Consider the following 16,251-nt stretch of genomic DNA (forward strand, 5'->3'; position numbering starts at 1 on the left):
ATCATGAAAGAAATGTGCAATATGTTCCAAGACAACCATGGCAGCTATAAAATCAGTCAGAGAATAATGATAAGAGACAAATTGAGACAAATTTTCTTGGATATTTCTTATGTTTTTTTGTTATTGATGAATACATCCTAAATAGATGTGATAGAAAGGCACACCCTCGAAGTATATGTAAGATCACATCCAAAACAAAGACAAAAGTTCAAGAAAAGACCAAGTTTGAACATAGAAAACTAAGCAATTAATGCAACACCAATAAGACGGGATCCTTATCAGCTTTTACTCAAACATCAGCACGAATAAGAATACCTAGTCTAACTTTCAAATATATTAATTCCACTCACAAGTAGTTTCAAGAGACCATGTGAAGTAGATTAAAAAGAGCTGTCTGAACTACATGAGGTAATGATATTAGGTGACCACTAAAGAAATGTAAAGATTTATATGGAAAGTTTCAAGAGACCATGAAGTAGATGAAAAAGAACTGATCTACATAAAAAAAAAAAAATCTGAATATTTAAGATTGGTTGATTGAGAAATAAAAATGTTTAGAGGGATCCTACAAGGAAATTCTTTAGTACGAAAATTAAATATACACCTTAGATTTGAGAAGTTTTTGAAACATTAATTGTTGCTTTTAATCATAATGTAGGGAAGCATTTCCTATCCTTTAACGACAAAGAAAGTAAGTTATAAAGATCAACACAACAATTGAATCAATGATGGACTATATGGCTTATGCCCTACACACCAAAGTATGCTTACTATACAAGTTAGTTTACAAGCAATGTGACTACCTGAACCTTAAAGGTAACTAGACAGGAGCGTAATTTATAATATGTATGAAACTAACTAGCACGATTGACAGTGATTTAATGATAAGGCGTCCATGCAATAGCCCCCTAAGCTTTAAACATATATCTCTCCCACCCAAGCACAAGTTCCTTACCTTCAAGTCGTCTTAATATTGCAACCTCGTGGAAAGATGCAGTGGACCTCAACAAAAAACATAGATGTACCACAACTCTCTCTGTAGAGAAAAGCTCACTTTTTTCGTAAAAGTTATCATAGCCATATGTTTTGAGTACAGAAATTCCCTAGTAACTCAAAACTTTTAACTTTGCTTGTAAAGTTGACTAAGATGCATGATAAACTGTTAAGAAAAAACATTCAGACAGTTTTCTCCTAATGTTTTGATGAAAAAAATAATTAAAATTTCAAAATGCTGTTATACATTTTCTGTTGATTTATTGTATATCTTGTGGTTTTGAATTCAAATACTCTAGATATTTCCAGTATTCTATCAAAATTTCTCAAATAATCTCTATGAAAGTTAGAAAAGGAAGCCATTCCAGATGATCATGGAATATATGACCGACACTGTCCAGAACATAGCCTATATGAATGCCTGTCTTAATTGCTTGAATTCAATTTAATCAAGTTCTATTGCCCGCTACCTTGTAATCTACTCTGTACTTGTGTTTTCCCTATCTTCAGTTTTCCGTGCATTGTGTGCCATTGTTATTTTAAGTTTGCATGTAGGGTAACCTTTCCACCTCAAATTGTAATGTTTGGAAAAGTCTCCTTTCCATAATCTGAAATTCATAAGAATGAGAACTAAAATGACAGTTAGTCAAACCATATTTTCCATAGCATTCTTTTAACGCAATCAGCTTGAACATAACTATCTTATACAAGCGGCTCTCTTTTCTAGTGTAACAAACTATTTTAATTATTCATGGTTTCCTAACATGTGCATATGTTAATGTCTTTGCTTCAATGATTTCTGAACAGAATGAGGCACGACATCCATAACACATAATAATAAAGTTGAATGGACTAATACTGTACATAAGCAATAAGTGAGGACAAGAGGGAACATGTGCACTTCTACAAGCCAACTATACTTGTTATCTTGAATGACAGCACTACAGTTTTGGACTATGCTGGCAGGTGTGCTAGTGCCTGAGAGAATGGCTTAGATAGTGGTTACAATTTGATCCCACCAAGGAAAAACTCTAAACCATGATCTTCAGAATTTATTACATGTTACAAAAGTGTAATCAAAGGCAGCACTTTAAGTGAGACACATCAGGCAAGCACTGCTTCTGCAGTTTTTTGAAATAGAAAATAATTACATTATGGCACTTCAACTTTGGACTAAAACTTTCATTATAGCATTCATGACCCAGTGAAAAATACTGAGAACATTATTTGCCACCTCCATTGATGGATAATGACAGAGGCATTTTGTTAAGCATCTTCAATTTCAATAACAATTGCAGAATTTACATTACAAGTTTTAAGCTGATCCTTTTTTTAACAGTGATTTTTGCAACATACAAGTTTCAAAAACAAATAATAACAACTTTGCAAGAATTAAATATTAGTTGATTTAGACTTGGCCTGAATTCACATCCTCCCGACTCAATTTGAGTAAAAATGATAGTTGCTAATTTCAACCCACTTCAACCAAATATGTCAATCCAGCTGTTTAATTGGCAAGAACAGATAATTCCTCACATAGTGTCAAATGAACCGTCACTCTCTGATTTTTCTGCTTCCTCATTCATCTCAACATCATTCATATCAGCCTCTGGAACGTTTACCTTTCCTGGTGGCTGACAATCCATTTTCTCACCCTCTTCTTCCCTTTCATCCTCTTCATCTTCTTCCTGCTCAACAACCTCAATATGTGCTTAAACGTCAAGAATGAAACAAGTAATAGGAATAACTTCGTGATTTTCCTTCCATAACAATAGCACATTACTATCCATAAAATAAGTCGACTCAAACAAAGGAACTTAATGATATAAATTAAGCTTTGCAAGTCCAAAGGATATCAACATTATGCGCTGTTCCTCCAGCCATTATGCTTAGCAGATCCTTCTCAACCCTTTGCACTATCTCTGGCTAAAAAACAATAACTCATTTCCAATATCAGGACCAGATGTAATATAATCATACGCTTAATAGTATACTAGACCATAAAAAGATTTAAAGAAGATACCCACATTAAGATCTGGCTCTCTGCGAAACCGTCGCTTGCGAGCATCTCGCATTGGGGGTGTCAGACCATGTCTATAGTCTGGGCCCTCTGGTTCAGGGCTACACTCCTCACTCACCATGATCATCTACAACACTAGAAAAAATGTTTAGGTGGCAAAAAGAATGATCTCATGATCAAGCAGATCCACTTATATCAAACTTGATAGATACATGGGCCCAGCTGAAAAAAGGAGAGTTCTGACCTGGCTTATATCAGCAGTTTTAATGAGCACACTGTCATCATATGATTTATAGGACTCCAAAATGCATGGAAGATCCAAGAGGGAAACAGAAAGCTTCTGATTGCCAACAATAAAGGTCCCAGTTCTTCCATCATCTAAAATTACAAGCCACAGTTGTTTTTTATCATTTAACTACATGTTTCCACGTAGAGAAATTTCTGAAAGAAAAAGAAACAAAACTCTTAAGGTTCATTAGAAAAATATACAGTTAACACACACATCGTTTTTTATCATCAAACATATTTCTGAACAGTCACAATTGCCCAAATCAATTCACACTTCCATCTGCTACCTATCAAATACTAGAATAATGTTATACCAAATATGGAAAACAATGACTACCACTCATTGGATCCCCCATGTAAGAACCAATTTTGTGTTTTACACATAACCATCTCATCAATGGTACAATGTATCTCATTTACCTTTTCCTTTTGTAAGCAGAAAAAAATGATCTTAAATGTATTGGAGATTGCAAATAACATAGAAAGGCTGCTGACCAGAAAAGGATAAATCAAGGGAACTGTCGTCTGAAGAAATTGGATTTTCACTTAGAACTTGATCAATTCGCTCGGCTACAGATGTAGGCACTCTTAATATAAATTGCTCTTCCATGATGAAGAGGAAAATATATACTGTATAATATCAACTGCAAAATCAAGAAAAGCACACTTCACATTTTCGAAAGCCTAGTGTAAGCAAGTGAAACGTCGCCATGGCCATTCTTGCTTAAAGCTTTAATGCAAGCTACTATTTAAACATCTACACATATTTTAGATAATAATTATTCTGATCTCTGACCAAATTATGCCATAATTTGAAATTTCAAAAAATGATAAAAACAAGTCTAGTATGATTTGTCCCCAAATTCTGTTATGGTTTGGAAAGAAAGTTGTAGTCCAGGAAGCTATTTTTATTGCCTTGTAATTTAAGTACAATAACACCAAATTAAGAAACGCCTAATACTCTTTCATAATCCCCTCCCTAGCCAGTATTTACCAAGTACAAGTCCATTCTTTTCTCTAATCTATAAGCATATATTATTATTTCACCCCTATTTCTGCAAAATGCTGTTGCACTAATCAAAACAATTTAAAATAGAACAAGTACAATATACTATAGTTTGTATTGATCACAGATAATGAGCAACAGAGCTGTGGTCTAAGAGTAATGGGGGCCACTCATAAGAGCATGAACTGGTTACAAACGATCAATGTGCAAAAATATTCAGGGTAAGCATGTGGACAAAGAGAATTCTACCTCAGCAAATTCAACCCAAATTCAAGCACAATCAAAAAGTATATATATGGACAGAAATCAACCATAAGACCGATATGATCATAGCTCAACAGAGGACAGGCTCACATCAACTCAGATTTGAAACAAGTATATGGACCACAATAAGAGAAGAGGGGAAAAAGAGAAGGTGCTTAATTTGCACTGCAGGGATGATAAAGACACAATGGGATTTTATAGTGGACTGTGCTGAATATGATGACATTATAACCAAAAAGTGAAATACCTTTAGTTTCAAGGCTATGCCTGTCTTTTATGAAGAAAATTCATGATTAAAAAAAATATAATACCAAGTTTTGAAAACAAACCAATGAGGGAGCTCTGCAAGGGCTTTTGACTTTGCTGGTGTCTCTGTCATATTGCTTTCTGAAGCAAGACCCTTTAGCTTTCTTCTACATTTATTATGGCACTTTTTAAGGTGTCACACCTGTGAGTGATCTCACCCCTTTTAAACAGTCTTATCCTTTCATAATTTTGCACTTGCTACTGCTGGAAGTGAAGGATCAATGACGGTTAACAATGGCACCCTCGCTCAAGCAACCTGGAAAGTTTGTCCCTGAGATGTTATACTAGGTACATTCCCTGAAACGTCCCCCAATGTTGTTCTTCTCATTCTTGAATTTTATAATGCAGCCCAATAGTTAGAGAATTTTACAGGTAATTTGTGGCAAGGGTCCCTCCTAAAAGCATGCTCAAGGAATAGGACAACTGGAAAGTTTGTCCCTGAGATGTTATACTAGGTACATTCCCTGAAACGTCCCCCAATGTTGTTCTTCTCATTCTTGAATTTAATAATGCAGCCCAATAGTTAGAGAATTTTACAGGTAATTTGTGGGAAGGATCCCTCCTAAAAGCATGCTCAAGGAATAGGACAACAGGGATTCGGTCTTGCATGGGGTTCACCATGATGCCATACAAAACCTTACTAAAGGTTTCTTTCTTTTTCATTTTGCTCAAGCCAACCATGCTATGGCTATCCTCAGCCATGGCCCTTGGTTTTTTTGTTCTCTATTGCTGGTTTTCAAACCCTAGACCCAAGGCTTTGTTGTTTTTGACAAAAAGATTCTTTGGATCCTTGTTTGGGTTGAGTTTCCTGAGTTACCCTTTCCATAATGGAATTTTTGAGCGAAATAGCCTCTTCCTTAGGAGTTATGATTTGTGTTAAACCTAAATGGTTCTATTTGGCTTGTCCTCAATGGGGGATATGTGTGGAGATGGACCTCTCTAAGGATTTAAAGGAGATTGTGGATACCCAAATTGAACAAATGAGGTATGCTCAACATGTTCTTTACCTAAATTTGCCAAATAATGGTTATCCTTCTTAATCTTCTAAACATAAGATTTGAGACTACCTTTTGGTTTCTCCCTACCCTAAACATTCCACACAACTTGCCTCTAGTTCTTAGCCTCCTATGAAAAAAGAGGAAGGGTGGCATATAGTTGTTAATCACAAAGCCAAAACCTAAGGTAACAACACTTCTCCCCCCAAGCCTTCCTCAAGCTCTAGGGGCCAATATTCGAAAAATTGTTTCAAACATTCTAGAGTCTGTAAAAGTTGCTCGTTCCCCTCTTGAGGAGACATCTATTGAAGAAAAGTATGTGAGAACCCCACTAGCGGTGTCATTGTTAACTCAGTCCGCAACTAACATTGCCTATCATGCTTCCCCTCCAACTAGGCAAGGGAGGTCTCATAGACCATTGGAGTGTCTGGATGAGGGACAATATGTGCCAAAGAAATGGAGACCTATCTAGCTTAACTTCCATATAGGAAGTTTTGATTCAAGTGAAGCTCTTCTGAAGAAAAGTTTTCTGCTCTTAATGAGCGAAATAAAAAGGAAATGGCTCTCCACACTCCTTTATGAATTGTCTCTCCTAGAACATCTGAGGTCTAACGAAGCTTCACTAAAAGTATTTTGTTCGTGATGCTTGACTTCAATTTCTAAGTTTGGACATTCTCTATTTACAAGAAGTTATGATTTTTGTTTTTTCTTTCTAACTTGCCATGTCTTAGCCATCTAGTTATTTTTTGTGCAATAACCATGAAGCAGGTCAAGGTGGTGTTGTCACCTTTCTCTCTCTTATATGGCATCAACACTTTGTTTCCCAGAGGTGTGACCCCACCAATCGAGTGTTGTGGGCTCTTTTCAACATTAATTATCTTTCTTTTGTTGTTATTAACGTTTATGCTTCGAATGATGTTGTTGTGAGATCTACCATTTGGAGGTGAATTGCAAATTTAATTCCTACTGCCACCTGGGTTTTGTGCAAGAATTTTAATATGATTATGTGGTGGACAACTACTGAAAGAGAGGCTTGGTTCTTTATGCACAATAAATTGAGACTTTTTTATCCCAACCTTGGCTATTGTGGAGCCTTTGTCGAATGTTCTCCTTTCAGACCACTTTCCAATATAATTTTTTATTGAGTGGGAATTTGCCAAACCCAAGGCTTTGAAGACTTGGTTCTTTCTAACACTTTATTGCTCGATCACAAAGCCACATCTGCTTACATTTAATGTGTTTAGAATTTGAAACCACATCCCATACATTAAACTAGATGGATAGCCTAGTAAAATGATGCCATCATTCGTAATTTGTGGTTTCGTTGCATCTATGGACATCAATTAGCCCATTTCCACCATTGATCATATAAGGCCATACTTAAAACTCCACCAAGATGCCACCACTTCGGAAGCACAACCTTTTCATTTGGCCACTCATCTTCAAGTAACTTAGTTTCACCATCAAAAATAGGTTATAGATGCTCACACTGCATGTGGAGCTCAAATCAAAGCTCAATGTCATTAGCTTAAGATTGTAAATAAGGTCTCAAAAGAGTTCTTCCAGGTTTTGCATGCTTGCCATACATCTCAAACCATTAAGCAAATCAGAGAATGGAAACACCTACTGAACAAACTCCTTGACATTCTTCAAGCCTTGTTTGGCACTATGAGAAAGTATTTGTTGCTCAAGAGTACACTTTGGCTAGGCTTGTTGCATTGCGATAGAGCCTAAATTTGGTTCCTTGCCAAGTTTTCAATCACAACAATTCTTTGTGATCAGCTTCTCACCAAAGAAGATTTGTGGGAGGCTGTATTTGCAATGCCTGATGACAAAGCTCCTAGTTTGAAAGGTTTCCGTACAAATTTTTAAAAAGCTTTAGGAAATTTCATTAATAAAGAGAATATCAAATTTATACCTTTAGCCAAATATCTCGAAGAAATCTGCAATTGGTAGACGAGAATGTCAAATTTATACTTTTAGCCAACTATCTCGAAGAAATCTGCAATTGGTAGAATATCACTTTATTCAATGTTTCATACAAGATTATTGCCAAAACTCTCACTCTTTAGTAGTTTGTCAGCTAGTCCACCTTGAACAAACTAGTTTCATCAAATCTAGATTTTTTTTAAAATAAAATTGATGTTTAGGAAGAAATGGAATGGGCATTACATTTTCAGCAATGTGTCACATTTATTAAAATTGATTTTACTAAGTCTTACAACTACACTAAGTCATCTTTTATTCTTGACACGCTTCAAGCACTTGGGTTTGGTCCTCATTTTATTCAATCTAGATAATGCCTTCACATGTAATACCATTAATAGCCAACAATCCAAGTCATATCGACTCTTTTGGTCCATCCATCAAGGATATCCTCTTACTCTAGCTCTTTATGTGCTTGTAGCAGAAGGCTTTGGGCCTTTGGCTATTTATCAGCTCATGTGTTTTTGAAAACTTAGTTAAGGAGATTGCCCTTCCTAATTTTCCCAACCCATTGGTCAATATTCATTTTGTTGATGATTCTTTCCTAACCCTTGCTGAAAATGAAGACAATAAAAAGTAGGTCATTCAATGCCTTCATACTTTTTTCCAAGCCTCTGCCTTGAGCATCCAAAGGCAAGACCTAATGCTCATGCAATTTTTTCTTCCTAAGCCACATTGGTTAAATACCTTTGGCTAGAAAAGGATAGACCATTGGAAAGTATTTCATTTTTTGGGCATTTCCTTTTCTTTTCAAGCTTCTCCTATTGCCCTAAATCAAGCTGGTGTTGCCAAGTTTGAGAAAAAGCTTAATCACTAGATTATCAAACCTCTTTCTTTTGTTGGTAAACTCTAGATTTGTTTATAAGTGTTAGGCTGCCACTCATGTTTATTGTTTCTCTTGTTGGGTGCCCTCACAAGCCTCATAATTAAAAGATTGAAAAATTGCTTAGAGACTTTCTTTGGGCCCCCAATGATGAGCACCAAGGATTTCATCATGTTGCTAGGGAATACTATTGTCTTCTCCACAATGTTGGCGGCCTGGTTTTCTTTCAAATTTTCAATCCATCAACAAGGTATTGCCCTATGTGCTAAATGGATTCCCATGGCTCTTGAGGGAAATCAGGCTTGGGAAATGCTCATCAAGTATTGTATCACTTCAAGCTTGCCTTCTAGACAACCTATGTGGAATGTTGATGTTATTGTAGCTTCGGTAGTAATCCTTAGTGTTGTGACCATTTCACACATCGCCCCATTTGAAATGGGGACCCCCTCTTTTTGCTCGTTTTTTGCTCGCCTTTCGCTTCGTTTTTTAGGGTTTTGTTAGTCAGTCAATTGTCTGGATTTAGGGTCAAGCCTTAGGGTTTTAATTGCCGTCTTTTCAGGCCAGAATCCAGTCAGTTTTGAGAGCTTTTTGAGCCTCCTTTCGTAGGATGCAATTTTGAATGCAATGAATTCGCCAAAATGGTCTATTTTCAATTGGAAATTTTGAGTGCAGAGCTTAAATTTGTCTAAGTGTTGAAGATGAAATGTGAATTTTTGTCCAATTGAGTAATTTTGACTAAATTTTGAAGTTTTTGATTTTTGATCCCGGGCATTGGGAATGATTTGTTTTTGCCTCGTGAATTGATTAAACTTGTGAAATCATGTTATTTTGGCCTGTAGGAGCAAAATCGCTCCTGTCCCTCAGTGAAAGACCGGAGCTCGTTTTCAAATATCTTACTGTCCCTGCAGAGTCAAGATGAATTTCGAATTAAAAGTGATGAAGGAAGGCGTGATCTTTCCGTTGAATATAAATTGAAGAATTTCACGAACACAGAAATGCCTCAGGGAAGAAAATTGCTCCTGTCCCTCAGTGAAGGACCGGAGCTTAAAATCAAATATTGCTTTGTCCTTGCAGGATTTTAACGACTTGATGATTTGAAGAGGTCCAAGGAGATGTGTTCTACCAAATGAATATAACTTGAAGTGCCGTCGTGAAGGAGAATGACTCAAAATGTAAAAATCGCTCCTGTCCCTCTGTCAGGGACCAGGGCGAAGTTCTTTGTAGCTCCTGTCCCTCTCCCAGGGACCAGAGCGAAGTCCTTCATAGGGCATGTTCTGGACAAAGATCAAGCAAGTTTTTGTTTTGAAGGCAAGAAAAGATATGAGTTAAACCCGTTGAAGATAAATTGAAGATTATGAAACGTCAACAAGGGACCTAAATGCCCAAGTTCGCTCCTGTCCCTCAGGCAGGGACCAGAGCGATTTTTGTCTTAGATGATTTTCTTGCCAAGTTACAATGGATCCCAAGGCATGGATGAGTGGAAAGGAACATTACGAATACGTTGAAGATAATTTTTGAAGTTAACAAGGTGAGATGAAGCCCACAAGAGCAAGATCGCTCCTGTCCCTCTCCAAGGGACCAGGGCGATATAATGGTAATGTTGCCTTTTCTTTAAGTTCAAGACACTCCAAGATGAAGAACAAGGTGGCAAAGGGCGTTTCGAGGCATCTCAATCAAACACAAGGCATCAAAGGTCGCAACATTAAAGGATTTACACCAAGACACCTAGGTTCGCTCCTGTCCCTCAGGCAGGGACCAGAGCGATATCTATTATACTTGCCAATTCATGTAAAATTCATGCCGAGTCAAGGTTTTGTAGGATCACACAAGGTCTAAGGCGTCTTAACAAGGTGATATGCAAAGGTGTCGAACGTCAAAGTATACCAATTTGAATAAGAAAGTTATATCGCTCCTGTCCTTTGGACAAGGACCAAAGCGATTTTTATTAAAACACTCATATTCCTTTAAAATCAAGGCAAGACAAGGATGGGCAAGATCGAGAACGCCATTTGAAAGATGATGATCGAAGTACAAAGGTTGAAAGGTGGCAAATTCTAGCTAGAGCTTCAAGATCGCTCCTATCCCTCTCCAAGGGACCAGGGCGATGATCTTCTAAAACATCAAGGTGTCTTGTGGAATTCAAGCAAAACGAAAGTGGAATGAAAGAATAGCATTGTTTATCCTTCACAACAAAGATTGAAGTTCAAAGTTACAAAGGTCAAGGAGAAATTATGAGGATCGCTCCTGTCCCTCTCCAAGGGACCAGGGCGATATTTGCTAAAGCACTTATCATCCTTCGAAGATCATGACAAAACAAACTTGCAAAGGGTTCAAAACGTTGTTTGAAGGATAATGAACGAGGAATTGATATCAAGAACGAAGAATCTCACGTAAAAGAATAGGGATCGCTCATGTCCCTCTCCAAGGGACCAGGGCGATAATGGTCATGAGATGCATTCATTCGCACAAGCAAGTCAATTAAGATCGAAGGACCCAACGAAAATGCCAACTTCAACGTGAAGATGAAGACTTTGAACGTCAAAAGTGCAAGGATCGAGACCAAGATGATGGATCGCTCCTGTCCCTCAGTCAGGGACCAGGGCGATGAGGTTTGTATATTTCATTTTCAAATTTTGGCGCTCAAACACATTTTTGAAATTATTTAAATGCTAGAAAATTCGATAAGTTTGAAAATCCAATTAAAATGGCATTTAATATTTGCGCTTGGTATTAATTAATTGTTTTTGCCTTGTAAAAATCGAAATTGTTAAATTAAAAAACGTTGGCAAATAATTAATTAATTATTTTAATAAAAAATTAAATATAGCGCTTGGTATTTATTTGTTTTATGGAGGTCAGCCCTTGTATTTATTTAAAAATCGTTTAAATTGCCTTATTTAATTACCAAGTCGGCCTCAAGGTGAATATGAGGTGAGCGCTATAAAGGGTGGTGAAGATTTTTATTTTCACATTATCATTTTATCATCTCAAGTGCGATTTAAGGAAGACAAAGGGAGAAGTGCGAAGTTGTGTTCAAGGTGGTGCGAATTTCGTTTCAAGTTAGGAGGTGCGAATTTATATCCAAAGGAAGGCGCAAATATTATCCAAGGAGGTGCGAACTTGAAGTTTAAATTGTGCGAACCTGTCAAGCATTGGAAGACTACGTCAAGGACATACCAAAGGTGGCGAAATTGCTATTTTGAAGAAAAGATCACATTGAAGGCCATCTAACGTCAATTTTGCCTAGGCGATTTTATTCATTTGCATTCTAGAGTTAGCTCTCTCGTGAGGTATGGCGATTTGGTTTTATTGTTTTAAGTTTTGGATCATCATAGCTTAAATTTTGATTTTTGAGTTTTGAATTCCAACTAGCTCGATCATTTTTTAGGAAATGATAACTCAAAGACTTATCATGAGGTTTCCTAAAATATTCTCTAATCTATGTTATATATTGCAAGATCTAGTTTCTCATTATGAAATGTTGTGTAGGTATGGCAACCCCGAAGGCGGGAGCATCCACCAGTCGTTCAGCTCTCATGAAAGAAGATCAGAAGACCGAAGAAGTGGAGACTAAGATCGTGTCGAAGTGGAGCAACATTGGAGATACTAACTTGGGTAACTTCAACACGAGGAAGTTTCGAGAGGTCCCTTACATTGGCAAGCCATCACCTGTCGCCCGGAGAATAATCGAGAGTGGCATCATTAAGGCGGCCGGCTTTCCTCCAGCTGTTCAGTGCCATGAGTTGATGATCGAGTGTGCTCGTCACTATGATCCACAGTCCAGAACGATCGTGTCCAATGAGGGAAACACTTTGGCGTACCTTTCAGAGGAAGCTATAAGTGAAGCTTTCCATCTTCCAGAGCAGAGGGACATGATATACAAGAGCATAGAAGGAGCCAGGTCAATGTACGAAGATGATCCAGATGCTTGTCTAAGCATTATCAATAAGAACTGGTTACTTAAGAGCCGTCCCCGTCTGAGCAAGATCCCGAACACACCGCACAGGATTGATTTCCAGGAGGAGTACAGAGATTTGATTACAATGCTCAACCGAGTTACAGGAGCCCCTCACGCCTTCTACTTTGAGAAGTGGATGTTCTACTTCATCCAGGTGATTGTTCAAGGAAAGGGTACGATACATTGGGCTAGGATGATTAGCCATTGCTTAGACGTACAGTTGAGGAGACTCAAGGCTACCAAGTCCTTCCACATGAGTTCATACGTCATCTATGCCTTGATCAGGAGTTTTGAGTACGCAGGACTACCTCACAGAGGAGTGATTGGAAGAGGACCCGGCGAGGTCAGAGCTTGTGATTCCTATGCCTACTTGCATCATCCGCCAGGAAGCAACTACAAGCTAGTTAATGATACCTTCACGATGAACATCACAAGGACGTTGCAAGGTGGGATTCACAACAGATTATCTCAAGATGCACAGCAATTAATCAAGAGGTACGGTGCTTGGTTTATCCAATTTCCGAAGTTCACTTATATTAGAGTGCATGGATGTCCTTTACCTCCATACATGTTGCCGAGATATCCGACAGACAGAATTGTGTTACTTGAAGTAACAAGACAGTTGGCAGCGTATGCGAAGGCATTCAGACACAGACATGGGAATGGAGTTCCAGTACCTATCATTTTGGGCAATTCAGTTGAGGTATGTCCTAATGCTTTAGCCATGGATGACGCAGAGAAGGAGTTAGCCTTGTATTCTTTTTCAACCTTTGCTTTGAGGGAAAGCTTTGATCCACATGGACATTTAGAGGAGACAGTCGGTAGGAAATTTAAGCATGAGTACCAAATTGAAGATTTTATGATGAATCTCTTAGATGATCTTGAAGTGAAACGAAAAATGCATTCTAGATTGCCTTTGGATTTCATCAGGAAATGCAGGATTTACAGAGTGGCCGACCAAGCACAGGACAGTGGCAGACATATCCAGTCATCCTATGATCGAGAAAGCAAATCAATAAGGTTAGATTGGAATGAGCCCGAGGTCGTGGATTTAGATGCTTTAATGGCTCCAGTCTTGTCTTGTACTCGCAGATGGGTTGACGTACAGCATCAGAAGTTGAGAGAACAAGGTATAGCTATGACTTTCACTTTGGAAGAGAAACCAGCCGAAGGTGGAGCTAGTGTGAGTGAAGGCAATCCTAATCCTAGAAATTCAGGTGAAGGTAACCTTCGATGTGCCAGTGAGGGCAATCTCCATCCAAGAGGTTCGAAGAGGAAAGAGAGACTTGGAAAGAGAGAATCTTCCAAGAAGAAACAAGAGGCCAATCGAGATCGTTCATCCGGCACATCTTCTCAACAGGAGAAAAGGACACTTCAAGTGGAAGAATCCATGGAGTCGATGGTACAGAACGACAGGTAGGAGGAAGGACAGGCACAGCAAGGGTCACCAGATGGATCTCTCCAAGATTATGAGTTTGATGAAGATAAAGAAGACAATGAAATGACATCTCCTCCCAGACAAGAGGAAATAGTGCATAAAGAAATTCAAGTTCAAGAGACAAGATCGGCTATCCCAGATTGGTTGAAGGAAAGATTAACCAAGGTGATCGTGATAGAAGACGAAGATAATGCAATTGATTTGGAAAGCCTTGTTGGGCGTTCACACGAAGTAACAGAAAAGAGGAAGGCTAACATGATGTCCAAGATAATTCGAGATGAGACTGGATCTAGAAAACTGCAGATAGCTACACCGGCAGTAGACAAATATGAAGGTGAGATCCTAGCAGAGGAATATGATATACAGACTTTTGAGCTAGGACCATCCACAGCAGAGCAGACGTTGGATGATGCCACCGATTCATTTGAAGCATTGAAGGACAAGCTTAGAGAAGAAATGGAGAAGAATAGAAAGCTTGAGAGAGAGGTCGGTGCATGGAGGACATATTTTAGTCACATCAATGAACCTTTGGGACGTTAGGATCCAGCTAGATCACCAGTGCAGGCACTTCCACTTCAATCAATCAATGAGGCAGAAAGATTCAGGAATATGGTCTAGCGTACAAGTACTTGGATGGATAAATCTCATACAGTGGCCATAGAGTTTGTAACAAGGATGATGAAGATTATTCATCAAGCTATCCAGGTTCTTGAGATAATCCACAATTTGATGATAACAGTAGCCGCATTTGCCCATACCAAAGATGTTATCATTCCTGTCTTGAAAGTAATTAGACACACATCAAGGAAGGTCTTAGCACAAGAAAAGATCATGGATGGAGGACCTCACAGTTTGCTTCAGTGGTCAACCTTACTCCATATGAAGGGTGTTCTCTTCGAGGACATCAGTACTAAATGTAGCCAAGTTGAGGAGGTGATCAATCCTATCCAGGACAGAGCATTTGAGGTACTTCGTACCATTCTTGGCAGAAGGATCGAGGTCGAGACAGATGTGGATATGCAGGAATTAGAGGATAGAATCAAGGTCATCTTTTGCAAGGACGCTAATGTTACAGATGAGCAATATGATCAGATGTTTGCCACCATGCTCCTGATTGAAAGAACAAAGGAACTTGAATCTTCATGGGACGCAGCTCTTCTAGATGCATTCGATCAAGTCATCCATTTGGAAGAAAGTATGAAGAATCTTCCCGAGATTCCAATTGCAGAGATCGAAGGAATCGTATCAAGATTCATTGCATATGCCAAAAAAGAGAATTGGAAAGGGAATAAGATTCTAGATGAGAGGTTGTTATAGATGACATGGCATCTTATTTGTCATTGGTTTATGTCTCCTAGGTTTTTGTGCCAAATTTAATATTTGGCTATGCATTTAATATTGTTCAGTAAAAAGGAGGCCATTTGTAACAAACCCTAATTAGGGTTTAGGTGTCATGATCTTGACCGTTGATCTACTTTCAATCTGGACCATTCATTGTAATTGAGGATGCTATTTATACCCTCATTTTTCATTTCATTTGTAACTAGAGTAATAGAGAATAGAGATAGTTGAGAGATTAGAGAGATTAAAATTAGAAGCAATTTTACTTTTGTAGCAAGATTGAGTTTGAGGAGAGGAATTCAAGCAATTGTTGTACATGATGACTTTGAAATCAATGAAATATTGAAGTTATGGTGTTTTGTTGCAACTTTCTTGGTTATCTTCATGGTTGTTAAATTTACTTGAATCATGCTCAATCAAAGTAGTGTGTTAATTTGAAGGACATAGTGTGAGACTTGATCTTTGGTAGGATTCGTAATCCAAACCACTAGCTTCTTGCTGATTGTACGAACGCCTTGCGTGGTCGACTGGAGAATACCTTGAATCACTTAACCTTCAATCATTATTGTGTCTTGGATATGTACCTTCGTGGTGGTGTCTTTGATCTTTAATGCATTAAAAATCATTTTGTTACTTAGAAGATCGCATCAATTTCAATTGAGTTGTTATCTTATGGCAAAATTGAACTTGGTTGAATCTTGCCAAGTCTTGTTCACACGAAGTCATTCTTAGGGTTAGACTAGATTAAAATTCTTTCAAAACCCTATCCCTTTTGTTATTTTTCGAAAGCTTCTTAGTTTAGTAAGATTTCGGAATTTCGGAGTGTAAGATCC

The 16,251-nt window shown here is 38.0% G+C and overlaps 1 protein-coding gene across 2 annotated transcripts in view; it reads right to left on the reverse strand.

Annotated features, from left to right (window-relative positions):
• Positions 1-2,033: 2,033 nt before the first annotated feature.
• LOC131064774 (transcription initiation factor TFIID subunit 7) overlaps positions 2,034-16,251 on the reverse strand; it is a 46,464-nt gene continuing 32,246 nt past the window's right edge. For both annotated transcript variants that reach the window (XM_059214138.1, XM_059214137.1), the window contains 5 exons: positions 3,797-3,945; positions 3,258-3,391; positions 3,021-3,140; positions 2,846-2,919; positions 2,034-2,697 (listed from right to left, as the gene is read on the reverse strand). In XM_059214138.1, coding sequence (XP_059070121.1) covers positions 2,526-2,697; positions 2,846-2,919; positions 3,021-3,140; positions 3,258-3,391; positions 3,797-3,911 — 615 coding nt within the window. In that variant the 5' untranslated portion in view covers positions 3,912-3,945 and the 3' untranslated portion in view covers positions 2,034-2,525. The remainder of the gene's footprint in view (positions 2,698-2,845; positions 2,920-3,020; positions 3,141-3,257; positions 3,392-3,796; positions 3,946-16,251) is intronic.

Source organism: Cryptomeria japonica, chromosome 11 (assembly GCF_030272615.1).
Source record: "Cryptomeria japonica chromosome 11, Sugi_1.0, whole genome shotgun sequence".
Classification (NCBI taxonomy): Eukaryota; Viridiplantae; Streptophyta; class Pinopsida; order Cupressales; family Cupressaceae; genus Cryptomeria; species Cryptomeria japonica.